The following is a 20,676-nucleotide window of genomic DNA, read 5'->3' as shown; positions in this document are numbered from 1 at the left end:
TCCTGCTGACTAGCCAACTCCAGGCTTGCAGATTGGCCCTGCAGCAACCGCGCCCAGGTGCACAGTTGACATGCTGTTCGCAGAGGCTGTATATTCTGACAAGCAACCGATCAAGATTGAGAATGAAAGCGCTTTGCGATTTGTGAATGTTAGTATCACGAAGGTGCGAGCGGGTTGTATGGCGGTACTTCCCAGAAGGGCAACGAGTTCTGACATTCTGCAGGGCATCTTCGCATTGAATATGCGACTGAGCCTCATGGATAGCAACCAACCATATAAGATGGAAATACAAACGAGACCAGTGCAAAAGCATTGTTTGAGTTTTCTCTCATTCCGAGTGATAGTTCAATTCATATCGAAACCAGCAGGCTCCTTTTTGTTTCTTCAACAACTAGGCTGCAGTACTTCGGTCATGCATGTGACAATCGGCTTCGAAAGCCACAGACGGTGATGGACTAGTCCCACTCAGAAACGTCTCAGACTACAATATATTCTCCTCCAGATACATTGGCATCCATTACCGAGCGCCATCTGAACCCGCGCGGTTTATTCGGATTCGAGGTCCAGATCTTCTCTAGAAGCTTCAAACATGAAGCATTGTTGGAAAACCCGGAATCTTTCTGAATGTCAAGACAGCGTTGCCGAATGATATGTCGATCGTCCTCTGAAACACACTCGCTCCCCGTAACAAATAATGGCCAAAGAAGGTACACATCACTGCGAACGAGTTCGATGAAATACAGAGCTTTCTGTACCCAGGTTTGAATCCGGGAATCCGATGATGGAACGTGCGGAAGGGCTAAGCGCTCCAAGTAGATCAACGCCGAGAACCTGAAGGACTCGGAGATGTTCAAAAGATCCACCTGCTGGTCCTCAGAAAGAGCTGGCGCGTCACGATTACCACTGCTGAACGGACTAGTGTCTAGCCTCCACGACATCAGAGCATTACGGGTCTTGTGCCACTCACGTCCATATGTTGTGTATATGTCGGGATATGATTCACTAGAAATTGGAATCGCCCCACTGCTACTGTCGATAGTCCAAGTGTCGCCGTCAGAGTTGTTCCAGTAGGACAGGTCGGGCGCCAATACAGGAGCACTGCAGGAAGCTGGAGCGGAAACGTCATCGAGCACACCATTCTGACTAAGGATATTGAGGCGGCCCAGCTTTGCCATGATCTTGAAGAGCTTGCCATCGCAGCCAGCTAGGTTTTCCAATGTCCAGTCTTCGTCTAGGAGACTTGACATATCGAGGAGTCCATCTTGCATCTGGCCTTCGCGATCGTTCACAGTGGCCGTCATGGCATCAAACCAAGTGAACATTCTAGTGAACCACTTTGCTTCCTTAGACTTCAAGATGCTTGCATTTTCGCGCATCCCTAGCAATTTCTTAGCCCCAGCAAAATGCGTCCTAAACTTTGCAACTCCTGATTCGCAGATGTGGAAGAGACAAACGATGAGTAGCGTAGCTAGCACAGAGTCATCCCGGTGCTGTGCTGGATCTGCGAATTGTTTTTGTATCAAATGAACTGTGGCATTTTTGTGATAATTCTCCTCCTTCCTCTGGTGTTCAACAGATAAATAGCCAGGTCTAGATTGCCATGCCTTGTCTGTCAATGTCAGATGTGCCATTGAGGACCTTCTTGCTGGATCTGTTTTGCCTGTCGACAATTCTCCACTTTCACGACGCTGGCGAAGATTACTCGCAGAGAGTGCTGAAATTGCATGTTGCAGTGTCTCGCTTTCAGAGGCCAACCGGAGTATATAACTTCTGTACGGATTTGTGGGACCGTCAAAGGCCACAATGACCGGCGAGATGACTTCGGTATAATAATTGATGAGATACTGCATTCGCGGGGTTTTCCCAATCGTGTGTCCATTAGAGAATGGTGAGAAAATAAGAGAAGTCTGGTCCAAACAGTCACCAGTTGGTGATCTATGTTCACACTTCGAGCTAACATGCTCATGATCCTCAACTTCCGCGGCTTCTGCAAAGGTTTCTGGAATTTTTTCATCTTGTAAACAGGTAGGATCTACGGTCAAGAGATCCAACAATTTTTGACCGTCAATTTGCATACAACATTGTGCTTTACCTAGTATTGGCACATCGGATCTACTGGGACTGGGACTTCTCTCATGATCAAATCGTGCTGGCCAAAATGCTGCAGACTGTGGTTGTATGAAGCTAGTGGCGTTCTGACTGTGAGACCGAGGCCTTTGAGGCCATTGAAAACCCCCGGGTGGACTAGTGGTCTCGGAATGTACGACAGTTCCTGAAACCTGACTAAAGCCTTGCTCGCTATACGTCTCGACTGACCCCGTGCCAGCCGTAAGAACGGATCGATCAGATTTGCTCGAAGCCGGCGCATTATCAAGGGAGGAGTCCGGAGACGAACTAATGGCTGCGGAGCCTGGGCCGGAGGGAATTTGAGGATGCGAGACGACGTGAGGAGCAGGTGGAATAGATTGCCATGTCATATTCAATGCCTCGGTACATGGGTTACCATCAGAGGTCAACGTTGTAGAATTTGAGAACGTGTGAAGAGAGCTGTTTGGCGGCCCCGATTTCTGCACACGTCGCCTTGATAGCTCGCTCTTGAGAGATTCACGCTCACGAGGCGAATTCTTAAGCCGAGCCGATGGCTTTTGTTTGTTGCCTGCTATCGGTAGTGACAGCCCCCGCAATTTGCCCCGACTTGCAACACCAACACCCCATGTCAATGTCGTCTTGTACCCTGCGCAGTCCTTTCCCTTCTCAAGACATGGTGTGCAGTAGGGCCTTTTCCTATCGCAGCTTGCATTCTGGCGGGAGCAGGTAAAGCAATCATTTGCGGCTCCTGTGCCGAGGGTTCGTCTACGTTTCCTGCGAGGCGTACTAGGTACCGCTGCATCTGGTATGGTAGAGTTTTGGACCTCTGGTATAGGCATTATCGTAAGAAGCGTGTCATGGAAAGCAGGATAGAGAGACGCCTTCGTTATCAACTCGGACGTTGACAGCACCGGGAGTATCGGGTAGTTAATTTCGCAATGCTGAGATACCAGCAACAGCAGAACGCATGTGTTAGTTCTGGATGATCAGGTCAACAGTCTAGACTTGTTTGCCACATGTCGATAATGTATGCCAGAGCAGACAACATCGCTTAGCCCGCGATCCAATGACAGGAGTATGAAGAGGCCTTGACTAACTTTCAATGCTCCTGACAATCAGGTGCGGGCGAATGTGGCAATGCCAAGGGGACTGAAAGGAAGAAAAGAAAGAGAAGGATGTTGTTCAACAACTGCGCTCATAACAAACTCAAATCGTTGCCTGCAACAGCAACATGGTCAACGAATAGCAAGGCCCATGTGCAGTTGAGGGTGTTGTCTTCCCAGCCAAGCGGCCTGGGAAGCTTAATCCCGGAAAGACCACCAACAGAAGCCCTGGAACCTGCCTGCGGTACCGTTCCAGCTTCAAGGGTCGACGGCATATCACCAACACACAATAGTGAGATCACTAATGGTGCACCATCACTCCAGCACAAGCGGTCCCCTTCAGAAGTCCTGCTTCCCACGTTTCATACAGGCATTATTATTCTCCTAGAGGCCGATCAGTCCTGAATTAAATCTTGGTAACCAGTTTGATATCCAATCGATTCCACTTTTGCGCCTCGGCATTTGTCAAGGACGGGGCAGTATCCAGGTAGATCATCAACCAGAACAGTCGCCATTGCCGACGATCGCTCTCTGCCATCCTCCAATTGGGAGCAGTTCCGGTTCTCTGGATAAAACGCCATGATTAGCGACGTTTTGAACTTCAGAGGCAAAGAAGTCCACTTAGCTTGCAGGGAGGGCAGTTGATGCTGTTTGACCCCCTGTACAGGTTGACAGGTTCAATACTACATCGGAAATAGCAGCACTATTTTTGGTGGGTGGGCTGGCGACCATCACATGAGACTTATGGTTTGGAAATAGAGAATGTAGCGTACTGCATAGCAAGAGACTTGGGTTGCAGGAGAGTGGGAAATGACGGATTTCTTTGTGATAATCACAAAGCTCGATATACCGACCATGGTGTCAGAACCCTACGAAGAACTGCAAATTCAGGTAGAATTGTTGTCATTTCAAGGTTAGAGGAGCCCTACGAGAAGAAAGAGAATAGGGTGTGTATTGTCACTTTCGAGGTTCGTAATTGACAACCTTGAATTTCTGGTTGAAGCTCGTGATAAGGTCTGTATGAGTGCGGGTCATTGCTGTGGTATGAGATGTTGAAGTAAAGGAACATTCAAGCCCTGTGAGTAGATGACCGCTCTCACATCCTGCAGTGATTCATCAACACTGGCCACCAGTCTCTGTGTCAGTCGCAGTCGCAGTTGCTGTCGCTGTCATAGCAAGTATAGTCTCTATTTTTCGCTCACGTAGCCATCAGCCTTCTGGTCCCCATACACCATCTTCATGATCTGGATCCGCAGAGGCCATCCCATTTGCTCCATCATCCGCCAACAAGTAGACTTGGCGTCTGTTGTGTGCCTTTTTTGATCGCTATGAACATCAGGGTGTTAATAGCAAGGTCAAGTCTGCGTGGTGCCTTTGTAAAAAGAGCTTTCCCGTGGTTGCTGAGCCACATCGAGACGTAGCTAGAGGTGGTGTGAAGCTCTTGATCCAACTTGGGCGCCAGGGATCAGGTGTGGTAGATTGAGGTATCCAGATCAGCGGCAGCGGTGGTGATGCCAGCCGCCAGAGGGTGCAAGCGTTCGGCAGGCCCACTATGAAACATTCAAACCAAAATTTGAAACCACACGAGTGAACGATTCTCTAATAAGAATCCTGCCGACCTTCCAAAGCAAGACGTTCGATTGAAGCATGGTGGCGTTGGTGACACGACCACTATCCCAGCTCATGCTCGACATTCAAGCTTTGCAATACCATAAAGCAAATAAGACGAGGAGGCTAATGCGGGGCATTGAGGATGTTAGTCCATAGCAAAATCAATGATGGATGTAATGGTTAACAATCTCTCTGAGCATTTGGAGCTATCGTCCGCGTTGCAGCTTGGAACACCACATGTCTTAAAGATCAAAAGGTGTCTTTCGTCGCTTTCTTGGGAACCCATTTTTGGGAGACAATGGCACGACAGCAGCCAGATGTACATAAAACCAGAACACCAAAGACCAAGCAGCAACAAACAAGTTAGACATCCTTCCTGGCACTAGTGATGAGCATCCCCAACAGCGATCAGGCCTCGAAGACGCTGTTGCTTAGAGGGCCGCAGGAGTGGTTCGGTTCTCTTTTAGAATGATACCTATCGCTCAGCACAACAACCGTAGAATGGTATACTGAATTGTCAATCATCTGGGAGAGTATAAGTGTGGAACATCCCATAACGTTCCCCAAGACTGCTCAGGAATGATGGATGGAAGGATGCTTCAAACGGAGAGCACCGATGCCTCGATGCCTCGAGGGTTGTGCATTCTGCTTATGTTGTAAAAAGAGCACTACTAGGGTGGGCAAACTCTTTATCGCTAAGTGCTTCGAAGCCATATATAGAGTCTGTAGGCTCGACCCTCTTCTGCATCAATTACAGACTCACAATGTGCTGCGGATGCTTGACGGCAACGGATAGTATAATAGTCAGCATTCAAGCATCATACCAGTGGTACTTCATGACAAAGGGTCAAAATACCGTTCCGTCTTGTCTTGTCACAATACAGTCTTGGTCCGGCATATTTCGATCAATGCCGTGCCGTATAGATCAGGAACGCAACCACACCGGATCGACATGCAACAAGTCGCCGTACCTGCATCACAAGCTGAAGCATAGACGTACAATGAATGTCATGAGTTTTCTTCCCGAAGCTGAAGTGTGCTCAGGCCACAAGCAAACGAGCCAATCAATTAAAACAAAGCAACACATTTTTTCAGCCGTAGCCATCAAGTTATAACAATAGCAATATGTGCAACACAAATGCTGCTAGAATCGTTCATGGTCTGGGATGGTGTAGTGGGGTCAACAATCACAGGAAGTGGATCGATTGTTTCACAAATTGAAAAGGGAAGATGAACCAATTCGGAGGAGAAGCAAGCGCCGTGGTGTCCACCATTTTATGGGAAACCAAGTAATGCTGCAGAAGCTTGTTGAAGCCTGTGACAAAGTTACCTAGCGCTATGTGCCGCTGTCACGTCAATGCCGTGGAGTGTTCCATTCCAGGCGGCATGTGGCAGGAATAACAGTCTCCTAAAGTGGTTATAAACCTAAGATGCCTAGAAATGTGTGATGAGCACAAGAGAGTTACTGAATTTCATAGGGCACAGGATAGGGCTTGTGGGTGGGACAAGACAAACGAATGGAGCGGTATCCTCGTATCTATCGTCAATTCCATTGGTGCTGAAGTGACGAACTCCTGCACACCACCACTGGCGGGCAGACGTCTCTAGATTTTGGCCCCTGCACCATATCATTGGCCCCCCAAGGGTGGGACAGAATACTACTCCGGATGTGATGAGTAACGCAGGATTTAGGGGCAACAACAATACGATACAAAAGGTCAAGTGATGGTCTTGTGTATAGGTGGAGGGATCACAATGATTGTAGAACACCACAATAAGGATGTGCCAGGCACAAGCTACAATATTGTTACAGTGATGCACAAACCCACTGGTGTATTGTATATCTATACCATAAAAGGCGTGAGTGATTATATAAATTACATGCAAAAGTGACCAGCTTCAAGATGCCAAACCAGACTTCATGAAAAGCAAACAAATATAAAGGGGTATCTTTGCAAGGAAGGCAGAAGCGCGGACAAATCTCCACATCCTGGGTGAAAAGTGCTGCCTCCAGCGCCGTGCTGTAATGGGACAGACATTCCGACAGACAGACCGCATACCGACCAATAAAGACGAAAGGGAGGAACCTGATAAAGCAATAATAATCAAACACCTCAATGCTATCCCGCTGCATGCCAAACTTCCATGTGCAAGCAGATTGTCCACCAAATAATCGGTGCAGAAAGGGAAAAGGAGGTGGCAAATATCAAATGTGCCACCACCACCCGGACAAAACCCCCGTCTTATGAGTCACCACAGCCTCGCCTCCATTAAATACTAGGCAGCAGAAGGCCGCCTAAGGATATCTTCGCAGTTCGCGTCGAATCGCATGTTCCACAACCGAATGCTGGTCATAATTTTCTCAGTGGTCTCAAGTTCCCGATCTCGACCAAATATCGAATCGACGAATTCGGTTCCAGCATTCTTGCCCATTGAAATGCCCTTGCTGCCTTCTCGCTTCGCAGCCCTCCACATGAATTGTTCACATGCCTTGAGAAGTTGCTTGAACTTTTGCCACAGACGACTTCCACTAGTGAGGAAGTCTTCTACCATCTCCTGGCTGTCAATGCTGCGGATACGATCCACACATTCTTCCGCTCGCTTCATCTTGCCAGCTAGTTTGATCAGAAGGAGCCAGAGGTCGCCAGCCACGTCAGCCATTGGACTGGATGCCCCGTGATGGAACACAGTCCAGTCATATATCCATTTGCCAAGGGAATTCGCATCGAAAACGCTGCCTAGAAGGACGATTGGGAGCTCAGTAGGGTCCCAATTCTTGATAGAATAGCCTGCTGGGATGCCAGCCCTTTGTGCGTCGTCTTCGGTAGCGATATGTGGCGACTTCGTGTGCGCCGATTGAGCGGACTTTTGAGGTGTGCGCGTGGTGGTCGAGGAGCGGCGGGCTCGCGATCGCTTGGGTTGTTCGTTGTAAATCTGATCCTGATTGAAAAAAAAATATTGATCAGCACTGGGTTTCGCGTGCCGTGTTTTGGCCTTTGGCTCGCGGTATATGTATTGTGGCGAATTGTAGGCATCGTCAACAACGTCTACATAGACGGGCTGTTTCTGCGTTCGCGTTGTGCGGCTGTGCTGCTTGCCTGCGGACATGGAAGAGGTGCGAAATTTGCTCCTCATGCCTTTGGCAGTACTCACATAGTCGCCTCTCTGAGGTGGTGTGGTGTAATTTGGCACCGTCTCGTAGAATTGCGCAGATGGATATCCTGGAGGAGAGTGCCATCCACCTGGCCTTTGCGCCGTCGCCGTTGGTTGATAGTTGCGCGTTCTTGAGTGCTTCTTCGCTGATGATGTGCCATATTGCTGCTGAGGCGCATAATAGATATAGTCGCTGTTGTTTGGTGAGGTAGGTGAAGAGTTGAAGTAGTATGGAGAGTAGCCCTTGGGGGGACTGGAATAGTGGTATGAATTCATTGCCTGCCGGCTCGCATGGATATGTCCCTGGGTCGGTGATCAGGTCGCCTCGGTGGGGGCTGTTCAAGAACGTTTGGTGCTTGATCGTGTCGAGAGTAGGGGAAAGGTCGGGAAGACTGGAACTCTCTTGCTGACATAATAGAATGGATGATTGCAGATGGTGAATGATAGACGGTGGTAGAATTGGATCGAAATGACCCAATTTGTAATATGGCAGAACGGCAATTGCTTTGTGCAAAACGTTGAATGACGATGTGTCGTAAAAGGAAAAAAATCTGAGGCTGGGCTGAGGGGGTAGACGCTTTAGTAGTGATGGTGAGAAGCGCGAATCCCGTAAACAAGGGGGGCCTGGGCTTTAGGAATGACTGTTCCGCGCGTCAATTTGACTTGATATGAGTCCGTCGGATCATAGAACAAGTCAAAATCCTGGGATTTTAGGATTTTAATTTCAGACTTTTCACAGCCACTTGGGTACATTTGTGGACGACAACGTTGGAAAGTTGATCTTAAATAGGGGGCGGGAGCGGCGTAGTATTTGAGCATCCATGGCCGCAGAAGACATGTGGATTGCTACTGACTTAGTTATTTCAGGCTAAAAAGCTCCACAGGCGCACCACTTGCAGGGATCTAATTAAACTAATAAAGTCTACACCCCTGTGTGGGCAGAAGATTCTGGTAATTACGGATACTGGTTATTCAGCACTGTATGGTAATGTCTCGCTGCGACAGGAGTAAATACTACGACGTACTACCACCCACAAGCATGAACAGGTCTCTTCGCCACTTGTTTAGATCGCGGTGGCTGCAGAAGTGTTTACTCAGCATATGATGAAGCACTGGATCTCTCTCGAAGGGCCTAGTCATGTCTGTAATACCTCCGTCAGTGTTCCTTGCACAACGCCGCCTGTTTGGTTCTTCGGCCTCCTAACCAACGATCAGATCTAACAGCAAACTCGCTGTCGGATGGACCTACCAGATACGAAGGCCATTACTGCCTTCTTGCGCGGGGTGTAAAGCTTTACTGCGCGTCTTGCGTTGATGGTGAGAAGGCAGATGCCGTCGATCGAACGCCACTCATACAGACAATAAATTGCTGCTGCGTTTCCGAGATGTGGGCCAGTCTTCTGGCATTCTTTTCGTGATTTTGTAGTACAGTGCGTATGGTACCCTCATGCAGATGATTGGTTCTAGATGATCGACCATTTTCGGTTCCGTACCTCAATAGCTGAGAGTACGTAGCTTGATAGTGTTACTCGAGTATTAGTGATCTTATTTGTTCTGCAGGTATTATTATGCTATGAAGTACGTACATAGTAGTCATAAGAGGCGGGTCGACAGGTCAACTTTGCTGGTTTCCGTCCTTGCCAGACCCTCCCTGTCTTGGGGTTCTCTCGAACTTGCCCATGGCCTTGATGCAGGTCTCTTTCTACCAGGCTCTTCAAGCGGGATCTTCATGCGGAGTTTATCTACATCAACTGAGGTTGTATCTCCTGCCCTTCTTTTGCACCGACACCTGAAAGTGTGACCGTTCTCTTTAGCAGATTACACACCGCACATTAATAGACCAACGGTGAGAGATCTGGACTTACAAACTAGAAGGCCGGTATCCAATGATCCCGCCCCTCAGTAAGTGTCACACCTCCGCCTAGCCTACAGCTAGTCTTCCGGAAGCACGCTTTGGTGCTGTGCCGGTGCTGACTTCTAAGTTTTGACTTCTACCTACTACGTAAGTTCCAATGGAACCGATTTTTAGCAATAACCTTCAGCACAGTCCTTCGTGAAACGATCTTCATCAGTCGCTCCTGCGGGAGCTCTCTCATAATGTATATGAAACCTTTGTCGCCCAATGGAAGGAAGTTGTCGCTAACATGTAGAATGACAACCCAAAATTGTTCTAAATGGCAGTCAGACAGCTCCAAAACGCCTCCACACAGCGAAAATCTATAACCGAAGTCAATCCTGTGGAAGCCTACGGCAGTGTGCGTTTACACGTTTCAGATATGCCAACGTGTTACCATAATCTGCTGATCATGCTTCCAGAATTTCTTTATTAGGGCACCCTCTGTGCTTGCCACTTGGACTCAAACACCATCATACGGACATGGCGGACATGCAAGCGCCGGATGAGTACTTGATTCTTGCTTTAGGCAGTGAAATTTGCTTGAACAATTGGAAATTAAGAAAAATAGGTGAGGCTATGCACTTGAAAGATTCATATCGTGGTCTGAACGCTCGTTTCTGTTATTGCTGTTACAAGGACACTCGAGAACAACATCGATACCTACGGTCTATCGGTTGTGGCCAGACTAATGACGCTGTAACTGCCCTAAGGTGTCCTGCCAACTCATCTGGCTCGGCGACTCATTTTTGCGACCATCAATATTATTCGCCGATCATGCATGTCTTGGGCCGCAGTGCCCTAATCGTTGACCATTCTGGTCACCACAAATGCTTAGATCGCACCTTGTATGCATTCTGTTCGCAAACCTTGTGCGAAATTCAGTGACTTCGACGGAGTCTACCTCGAAGGTGCAAAGTACGACGCCTGTGTAGTCCCTCCTTTCGACCAGTTGCTCTACGTCTTTGACACGTTGGGTACTTGGTGGAGACGACTACGATTCTTTTTCTTGCCTTGTGGTCCTCTCCTTCGTCATCCGCTGTTTCAGACCCACAAGGCGGAGGGACAATGGACCATGACAAGTGACTCATTAGGCATAACTCTTCCTTCGTGCCCGAATTCTATCAAGGCCTCGAGAAAATTCGCAGATATTTGGTATACGAGATACCTGGGAGACGTCATGGCTTGTACCATCTGCTTTACCCAGAAGCGAGCATGGGTTCATCTATGGAATACTGCCACTGGAGTTGAGGCAGTGCCAGAGCCATGCCGAGCAGGCATGACTGATCTTAGGGTTCTCACAGTACGCTTCATCGTCTAGGGGTGTTGAGCTGCCATGAAGCAATCCCATTGAGAGGAAAGGCTTTTATGTAATTTCGCAACCCCCCACTGCGCCTCATTTCAGCAGACGCTGCTTCATCCTTAGTATTATCCTACACTACACTAACGAGACATAGTAGATGTTATCAGACATGCGGTTTCTTTTGGGGGGGGGTAACTCAGCGCAATGATACCCGCAACATCCAGGTATAATCACGAGAAAGTACTATTCTCTAGAGCTCGGGGTGTGTTGCTGTTACTGTTCTGACCTCCTGATATGTTCCCAGCCACTATGCTCTACCAGCGCTACCCATGGTTGTGCAAGGTGACACAACTCGAGTCATGAGTTCGCGACTTTTCGCCAGGGATTTTGACTTATACTCGACGAGTAGCTTGGGTACAGGATACGGTGTCTCGTACTCTGATTTTGACGCCATCAAATCTTATCTCAATGTTCTCCAAGCAGAGCAGCCAGGGGCGACCATGGCTGGCCCTTCATTGTTATTCTGCTGGTAGAATATGATCTAATGAGAGCGGATATGGTCCGTGCTTGAAAGGGTCTCATCGGACCTGCTTAGTAATTGGCCTATGGAGAATGTCATTACGAGCGTCATCTGGTGAATATATAGGTTATGCAATGTCTGGTAGCTTTGTCAATTTTGATTTGTATCCAGTGTCCCGCATAGAGATCTAGAAAGACTCGTTTAACTAAAATATATCTCGAAACCCTAACAATGGCAGCATCCAAAGCGTGGGCTGTAGTTGCTGGTGTGGGACCTGGAACGTAAGCTCCTCCAATAGTCTACTGACTCCAGTCTAGGCCACTGGTCCTTGGGAAATTTTCTGGCTTACTGAAGCTACCAGAGGTGCTTGTGTCGCCCGGAAGTTTGCACAAGCCTACCCTGTCGCTCTGCTTGCCCGGAAGCCGGCGAACTACGAACCCATCGTCCAAGAAATTGAAGCAGCGGGCGGAAAGGCAATTGGCATCAGCACGGATGTATCAGACTCGGCGAGCGTCAAGAATGCTTTTGAGAAGCTAGATAAAGAGATGGGCGATGCTCAGTTGGCAGCTGCTGTGTTCAATGTAGGAGGAAGCTTCATCAAGAAGCCCTTCCTCGAACTAACCGAAGAGGAGTTTTTGAGCGGTATGGATGCTAATGGGTAAGAAAGATCGCACCACTATGGGTGCCTCTCTTTAGAAAAAGCTAACGACCAATTCCAATATAGCAAAGGTGGTTTTCTCTTTTCCCGAGCCGCTTTACCACTTCTCTTGAAAGCGACCAACCTCGAATATCCCCCCACCTTGATCTTCACATCTGCCACTGCAGCTATGAAAGGCTCCGCATATTGCGCATCCTTCTCGACCGGCAAGTTCGCTATGAGATCACTGGCTCAGTCCCTGGCTAGGGAGTTTGGCCCACAGGGTGTTCATGTAGCACATGCAATCATTGACGGAGTCATCGACATCGAGAGGACAAAAGCATGGAAAGTTTCGGATGCGCCTGATGCCAAAATCAGTCCACATGCAGTGAGTTGATTTCCCCCTCTACCCCTGAATAACATACATAGATTGATATAGAGCTGACGTGGTCCAGATTGCGGATTCTTATTGGTTCCTACATACCCAGCATAGGTCGTGCTTTACGAATGAGATCGATATCAGGCCTTATGTGGAGAAGTGGTAAGATCAGATATTGAAACCAGATTTCTGCAAATATTAGGCGCAGTGACCAAGCGTACGTTGCCTGATTCCAACCGTACTCACTGCCGTTTCAGTTTCTTCATTGTGATGTTTCGAGATCCCTGAAACAGTCTTTTTGATCTAGTATATGCCGCAGAAGCCCAGGACATTCTCGGTGGTCCATGTCTTCAAACCGGAGGTAGAATGAAGGCATGTGTTTGTTATTGTTCGTACTGGTCACTCAAACCTTTCACCAAGTTGATTTAGATATCTTCGACACCTCCACCACGGTGTCGGCCTTTCTCCCTCCGAAAACTTTCAAGCATGATTTTGGTCGTGTGTGCATATACAGATGTGCTCACGCTTGATAGGGAGATATCGCAACAGCATGCGACGTCAAGCACCAGCTTTTGCGTCATGGATCACTGGCGAGGGACCCCAGCTTATCTCGCACGGAGTCTTCTTCAATACTCGTAGGATCGAAGGCCTTTAAAGCGTCTGCGCACCAACAGGATTTCCAACGCCAGACCTTTTGGGAACCCTGTTATCTCCTTGAGGCCGTCGGGTGAAGAGGACCTTCTAAACATATTCCGTCATATATCAGCTATCATCGCATATCTGCTCTCAAATGTTTCCACTCTCTCCGTCTTGCTCTCGTTGTTATCAGAAAAACTCAACAACATCCCCATGATCCTCTTGGTACTGCCTGGTCTCATTACCTTTGTGTTTATCCTCTACCTACTTGCCATCATCGTCCTTCACTCTGTCCCGGAAGTCGAGTTCGAAGGCCCTTCGATGCAATTCTTGCTAGCATTGCACAATGTACCAATCGCTTGAACCAACCACGATGGCATATCACTCGTAAGACACCGCAACCATAAGGAAAAAGCGGAGATTGCAAGTGGACATTTTCGTGTGTTCTGCAGTTATCGATGCTCTGGCCGAAGTCTCCTTGATGAACCAACCAATACGTTTCATGTTTGATAAATGGGAAGGGGGGATACAGAAGCGTGCAGAAATCTTTGGGAAGGATGTCATGCTTGGCGGATACACTATGTTGTGCCGGTATGTCTGACTTGTACCTTTCCATAATGGCAAACTGTCCCAAGTTTGCTATCTGGCCGCATTCACACCGTCTTTACATGATTTAGATTTGAAAATGTACCTCACCATCAAATCCTGCAACTCCTCGGACGCAAATCCTCGTAGACAGTCTGCCGGTAAGCCTGCAATAATGTTTCATCTGAACCTGATAGAAGAGAAGAGAGAGACGATTGCATGGTGGTTCAATCTGCGCCAGCCGTATACCTTGATCAACCACCAAATGTTCAGTCCAAGGAGAGGAGAGAAGAGGTTGGCAAGGAGATAATACTGGCGCGTGGATGTAAGGAGAGAAAGAGACGAAGGGGTAAGAAGGGGGAAGGGGTATAAAGCGTGGTAGACAGGTGACCAGCACTGGACATTTGGTGTGCACGTGGCTAGAGGCCCTCAATATTGATCAAATGCGGAGGAGAACAGCTGTGCGGTGGGCTCAATAGCAAAACTGAATCCGCACTTGATGAGTCTTGGGAATTGGTCTTCGTTCATCGAGACCGTCTCAAGCTCTGGCCCTACACAGACCTGATTTCCCATCTCACCGGTAGCGTAAGCTCTGACCTGTTCGAGTCCTCAATCCTTTTTCCCAATCTGTCGCTGCTCCTTGATGGCCTCCCTACCCTTACCCACTCTCTCGAGGATACTCTCGCGATCTTTGTCCATCTTTAGCTTGGTGATGGTGCACTTGCTAGGGTGAACGCCGATCGGAACACTTTGACCATTTGACTTTTCTCTCGACACTCGCTCGACATGAATGACATATTTCAATCTGTACACCGAGGTGACTTTGCCTTCTCGTCCTTTGTTGGTACCTCGCATGATGATGACTTCGTCGTCTTTTCGAATTGGTATGCTGCGAACCTGTAGATGATACGCCTGTCAGACTTATCTCATGACTGGGTGGTAAGAAGTATGTGTCGAGTTATCGTATTCGAGGGGTTCGGGCTGTTGACAGGCTGTAGTCTTACATTGTGCTTTTCCCGTAATTCCTTACTGAGAGGCGCACTCATAATAGTTCTTCGGACACTCGAGGGGGCTCCGAAATGAGCTTTGCGTGACTTCCTTCGTGAGGACGCAAGCAGTGCTGATACAGTTAGTCTCAACTTGCTCGACTTCCAACACGACGAGCATCTGACTCGTGAAGGCTGCACTTACTGCCTGAGCCTCCAAGATGCTTCGCCATCTTGACTGATATTGCGCAGCAATTTTTCGATTCTGATTTGTGGTTATCGTCGTCGACCTTAAATTTTGCTTTTGGTGTTGAATGTGCGATGAAATTACTTAGCTGAAAGGGGTTAGGCATTTGGCAGCAATGATTGGATTAGTCATCATCCTTTTTGCCAAGACCATATCCGCGCCTTGACTTCAGTCGCGCGCCTCGGCTTTCGGAGAGGCAGTTACCATAAGCCGTGCAATAGCACGGAAATGATTTCCATTAGATCGTTGACATGAAGGAGTCATGGCGAAGGCATAGGGACATCAATTGTCTCGAACGCGAATGTGCGCAACAGAAAGTTCCAGTTCACACCTCGATCAAATAAGCTGGTCTTCTCAAGAAACTAGAGACGAGGAGTCAAGCAAGAGGTTGAGCTGGGCCACGCCTCTTGATTTTAGCATCAGCAACCACTTTATTCCAGACGACGATGTCATACCCTGGCTTCCAAGGTTACAGTGGGAACTATGGCTCCTCCTCTAACGACCGGAGTGGCGCATATGGCGCTGGCAGAGCTTCTTCCGCAGCTGCCCCAGTATCGAAGAGTCCAGCATATCCAGTGTCGACTAGTCAGCAGCAGTATGCTTCAACGGCATATGCTTGGCCAGACCTGAGTCAATCGAGTTATGGAAACATCAATGGCAACGTGCAGCACTACGGCAACACTGAATGGAGGGATGGGCAGGGTCAGCGGTCTGTCTATGAATATCCACGACCACAAACGAATCATGCGGTCTCACCGATAACGAGTCATAACCCTCATCATTGGTATGGTGGCAACACGCAACCACAAGCCCAGCCCAGCACTCAAGCGCTGAGCAAACTAGCATATGCCTCTGGCCTGAACTTGCAGGAACAGCAAGCTGAAGATGACCATACAGCTGGACACAGCCATCCGGGCCTTCAACATCTCAAGGCGGCTCCACGCGAAACACATGGTTCAGAACGCGTTAACTCTCCTTCACATGATCGAGGGCATACGTCGCCTATCAGCAGGATTGCTCAAACCACGCAGAGCCAGCAAAGTCCTACCTCTTCGCATCAAGACCTTGCAGTTTCGGCGGCTGCTGCACTTGCAGGAGCAGTCAATCACAGATACAACAGCTCCCCTCAGCAGTTGAGTGTATCCACACAGCAATATACATCCCCTACGCCGGCAGCCGCGAACCCAGGATACCAGATTCCTGCGAATACGGCAAACAATCAGCAACGTCAATGGATGGGTTCTTCTCAGGATACCAATGTCCGCAGCGGGCCTCAAGCACAATCTCAGCCTCCCCCTACAGTACGTGCGCCGCCGTCCAGTCATAATCTAAACAGATACGGGACAAGCGAAACTCATCGATATGCCCATTCGAGTAGTTCAAACGTCACTCTTCCCCTTCCATCAGCCACAAGAACGCTTCAGCCGAAACCATCCTACGGGCCCACCCAGGGACATGGTCAGCGAAACGGTGTTGAAGGTCTGCCGCCAAAGGAGCCTGATGGTGGCGATTTGGACACGACTTTGAGCAGTAGAGTAGATACCTCTGGCGCAACGCCACTGCAACAGAATGCTGTGCCAGCTGCCTCCATGCCAACATTTATTGATCCTAGTCAGGTCTTCAATCCTTATCATAAAGAGCATGAGCGCCAAAAACGAGAGGAAGAGGAACGTGCCAAACGAGCATCCATAGAAGCATTGGAATCGAGTGTGGCTCTCAATGCCCCGGAAGCAGGCACCAGTCCACAAGACAAAGGGGCACCCACAACCACAGCGTCTGGCAGTAAGCAGCAAGCACTACCTCCTAGCACGGATGCAGGTGGCAGGCAATCTTCTCGCTCGAGCTCCATGACGGCGGAATCGAAGGACTCCGTAGATGTCGATATGGCCACCGAGATGAAGGCTATGATGCATCGCATGCGTGAATGGAAGTCAAAGGATCCCTCATTGTTCCAGAAGCTCTGGGATGACATGAAAAAAGGTGGTAGTAGTACCCAAGTAACCAAAGGTCAAACACCGAGCAAATCTCCTCAGCTTGCTCAGGTCGCACCTCAACAATCGCCTCTGACACATAGCTCGCAGCCGGTGCAATCTCAAGCCTCAACAGCTCCTCAGACGCAGGCACAAATTCAAAAAGCCCCACCTCCTAGTGCTTCCACAACATCTTCGACACCGAAGCGCCACTGGGATCTTACAATGGTCGTTGAGGACAACGAAGGCGGTCTGCCAGATCTTGGTCGTTTCCCTGCTGAGCGAAGAGATCGACGAACGAATCAGGAAATTGCCGGAGCGAAAGCAAGGAAAGTAAAAGCAAAGCAATCTGCACAGGCGCCTTCGGCAATCCCCACCACAAGTGCAACACAAGCATCTTCTACCATTGCACACCCTGATATGACCAAGGCATCTTCTACAACCCCACAGCCAAGTGCGACACAGACGCTTTCGTCTGTCCGGCCTCAGAGTGCAAACGAGACACCTTCGACAGTTCCACCTCCAAGTGCAGCACAGGCAAAGCAAGACGACAAGCTGATGCGGCAAACACAACCAACACCACAGCCTCCCACGACCACGACCACGACCACGAACACGATGTCACAAACAGCTCCAACACAGGCACTTCCACCTATCAACGCAAATGGCGGCACCATCTGGCCAGAGGCGAAACGGAAAGCTTTGGCAGAAGCTGCTCAAAAGGCTCTCATGGGACTGCCAGCCAACAAGGGCAAGTCAATAACGGCGGCTGAGATCCACGCCTTGGTAGAACAAAATCCATCCTACATTGAGTTGTGCACAGAGCTGGAGGCACGAGGGTTTGCCTTTCATCGTGGACAGTTCGCTCGATTCATTTTGAACAACGTTCCGGATCTGTCATCACCATCTCAACCCCGGCCGAAAATAGCTCCGCAACCTGCTCGCGCCCGCTCATCGCCCATCCCTCCTCCGCAGCAAGCCATCTCTAACGGTAAAGCTGCCTCGCCGGCCGCTGGGAACGGCGCTTTACAGCATAGTCATCTACCAGGTCACTCGTCAGCATACATCAATTACCGTCTTATGCCTGCTCCACCATCGAAGCCCACGCCCAATCGTGTTACAAAGCCACGTCTTGGTGTTCCATCTCCTAGGATTCCCACGCCAGTGCCTGGCTCGAAGGAGGCAAACGCGAGAAAGAGAGACTTCTCTGAGCTGGTGGATCTGACGCAGCTGAGCGATGACGAAGACTATTCTATGCCGAGAAAGCAGGTGAGGCACGAAGAGAGTCCCGAGAAAGACGTATTTCACGTCAAATCTGACATAGCCATGCCTAATGCTGCAATGCAAATGTCCAGTATGCAAAGACAGTCTCCTGGTCCATCTTTTCAGAGCTCATACAGGCCGCCAGGAGGCGCAGCACCGCTTAAATTTGGTCCCCAAGCTCAAACATTGGCATCGCGGCTTCCATCCCAAGCTCGCGCCCCGTCTCCTCAAGCCGTACCGCAGAAAAGTCGTCATCTTCTGGCAAAGCCGTTGAACAAAACAGAGGCTTTGCGCAAATCATACTACGATCCAAAGACGGTGGCCAGAGACATTTTGATTGCTGCTGGACGACATCCTGGAGAACACCCGCTCAATGCACATCTTGCTCGGCTGTTAGGCAAGCACATCGATATTGACTCAGACTTGAGCACATTCGACTGGGACAGCGTGGATCCTGGCGGACCACCAATGCCTGTCGTTCAAGTGGTTGATATTCCGGCTGGTCCACCAAGATGGAAAGTGGGTGAAAGGGCAAAGGCCCGGGGCCCTACACCCGGCACGGTTGGCGCCCCGCCCAGGGTCAGGACCGACGACAAAGCCAAATCATGGGAGCAGCGAGCGACAACGAGCAACGGAACCGCTGTACGAGTAGGCCATATTAGTAAGGAGGCGGGTAAGGAGTCGAGCAAGGAGTCGAGCAAGGAGTTGAGCAAGGAGTCGAGCAAGCAGTCGAGCAAGGAGAAGCCAGACCAGGGCCACGTTCCAGGTGCTGGGTCACCCCTTGCACGCCCGAGTACCCAGGGCAAATCCGCTGTCGAAGACTCAGTCAAGCCTCCAAAGTCTACTCCGCAACCTGCACGAGCGCGCCCATCGCAAAACGTCGATAAAGATTCCAAGACGCCTCCAGCGAAGAAAGCGCTGGCAAAGACGCCTCCGCGCCCTGTGAGCCTCCAAGAAACTACCCCGCACAGCGCACCATCTACTACTAGTACTACTCCCATCATCTTCACTTCACCCACTTCGCAGAATTCCATCAAGCGAGGGCCTGGTCGACCACGTAAATCGTCAACCACCATGGCTCAGCCGTCATCTGAGCCTGCGAAGCGTCGCGGCCGCCCTCCTGGCTCCAAGAACAAGGCAACTTCGGCGTACTTGTTGAAGAAAGCTGCCAAATCTTCTGGGCTTCAGGTGTCTGTCTCCACTCCCAGACGATCTACATCGCCTCCCCAATACAATATCTACGCTTGTCAATGGCGCAAATGCGACGTCAAACTCCATAATCTCTCTACTCTCCGAAAGCACATAGCTAGAGTCCACAAGGTTCCAGACGACGAGGCCAAAGGTGAAGGCCAGCCGTGTTGGTGGAAAAACTGCCGCACGCTCCGAATCAAGGATGCAGAGATCTCTCCTGAGGTCACCTTCACTTCCACCTCAGCTTGGCTTGACCACGTCGAAAGTGATCACCTGCACCCCATTGGAATGAAATTGGGCGACGGCCCATCCTCTAAGCAGACCGGTAAGCCCAAACCTTTTGAGGTTGAAAAATATTTCTATTATCCCCGTACCACCGTGAATTCCATTTGTACAAGTCAAGCTAGAACATGTTCTCATACAGACCCACAGACACTGGCCCGTAACCGTCAAATTTACCTGTCCGACAAACACGGCCGCGCCGTCACCGCCCCCTCGACCAAAAGCACCATCCTGGATTATCCCTCCGATACCCTGGTTCTGTCGTCCGTGACCATGAACCCCGAGTCGAATATCCCCAACCGCGCGTTCTCGAAGGCGCATGGAAACGAGAAGATGGAGCCTCGACTGAGCGCGATTGAGACGCTGTTGGCGTTGCAGAGGCACAAGGAGAGGGTAGGTCCTGGCCTGGATCGGGGTGGGTGCACGTTGGTTAATGAAGAGAGGAGGAAGACGTTGATGGATACAGAGGGAATGATGAGGGTGGTGGATGCGGATTACTGAGGGTTGGGCTTCGTGGGCATTGTGCTCAGCAGGAAGTGAGGGAAGCTACCAAGGAAATAGGAGAGTGATTGCGGAACAAACTTGCAGGAGACGATGGTCGGAGCTACAAAGATGGGTGCTCGAACGAGTTGGATTATGCTTCTCAGTGGGCCCACTCATTATGCTCCTAAGCGTGGGTTGAAACAAAATCTCTTGCCACTCGTCCGCCATCGCAGCAACATCGTCTTGTACTGCGCTTCCCCATAGAATCCCCACGAGACCCGTAGCGTTGCCATTCGTATACCATATCACTCTACCACTTCATCATCCCCCCTCCTCCCAAGTCTC

The 20,676-nt window shown here is 49.7% G+C and overlaps 5 protein-coding genes across 5 annotated transcripts; 2 read left to right on the top strand and 3 right to left on the bottom strand.

Moving 5' to 3' along the window:
- Positions 1–476: 476 nt before the first annotated feature.
- Positions 477–2,927, bottom strand: EPUS_05767 (uncharacterized protein; the record flags this gene model as incomplete). Its single annotated transcript, XM_007807499.1, has 1 exon — positions 477–2,927. The coding sequence occupies one exon, from the start codon at positions 2,925–2,927 to the stop codon at positions 477–479; it is 2,451 nt and encodes an 816-aa protein (XP_007805690.1).
- A 4,152-nt stretch (positions 2,928–7,079) lies between these two features.
- On the bottom strand, positions 7,080–8,231 carry EPUS_05766 (uncharacterized protein; the record flags this gene model as incomplete). Its single annotated transcript, XM_007807498.1, has 1 exon — positions 7,080–8,231. The coding sequence occupies one exon, from the start codon at positions 8,229–8,231 to the stop codon at positions 7,080–7,082; it is 1,152 nt and encodes a 383-aa protein (XP_007805689.1).
- A 3,672-nt stretch (positions 8,232–11,903) lies between these two features.
- Positions 11,904–12,854, top strand: EPUS_05765 (uncharacterized protein; the record flags this gene model as incomplete). The annotated part of the gene is made up of 4 exons (XM_007807497.1): positions 11,904–11,939; positions 11,990–12,330; positions 12,397–12,697; positions 12,765–12,854. 4 exons carry the CDS (start codon positions 11,904–11,906, stop codon positions 12,852–12,854), a joined length of 768 nt encoding a protein of 255 aa, XP_007805688.1.
- A 1,664-nt stretch (positions 12,855–14,518) lies between these two features.
- On the bottom strand, positions 14,519–15,128 carry EPUS_05764 (60S ribosomal protein L26-2; the record flags this gene model as incomplete). Its single annotated transcript, XM_007807496.1, has 3 exons — positions 14,519–14,806; positions 14,914–15,029; positions 15,101–15,128. 3 exons carry the CDS (start codon positions 15,126–15,128, stop codon positions 14,519–14,521), a joined length of 432 nt encoding a protein of 143 aa, XP_007805687.1.
- A 460-nt stretch (positions 15,129–15,588) lies between these two features.
- EPUS_05763 (uncharacterized protein) lies at positions 15,589–20,349 on the top strand (the record flags this gene model as incomplete). The annotated part of the gene is made up of 1 exon (XM_007807495.1): positions 15,589–20,349. The coding sequence occupies one exon, from the start codon at positions 15,589–15,591 to the stop codon at positions 20,347–20,349; it is 4,761 nt and encodes a 1,586-aa protein (XP_007805686.1).
- Positions 20,350–20,676: the final 327 nt, after the last annotated feature.

This window comes from Endocarpon pusillum, assembly GCF_000464535.1.
Source record: "Endocarpon pusillum Z07020 unplaced genomic scaffold scaffold692, whole genome shotgun sequence".
In the NCBI taxonomy this organism is placed as follows: domain Eukaryota; kingdom Fungi; phylum Ascomycota; class Eurotiomycetes; order Verrucariales; family Verrucariaceae; genus Endocarpon; species Endocarpon pusillum.
The sequence above is the reverse complement of the archived record's forward strand: the minus strand, read 5'-3'. Positions and strand labels throughout refer to the sequence as shown.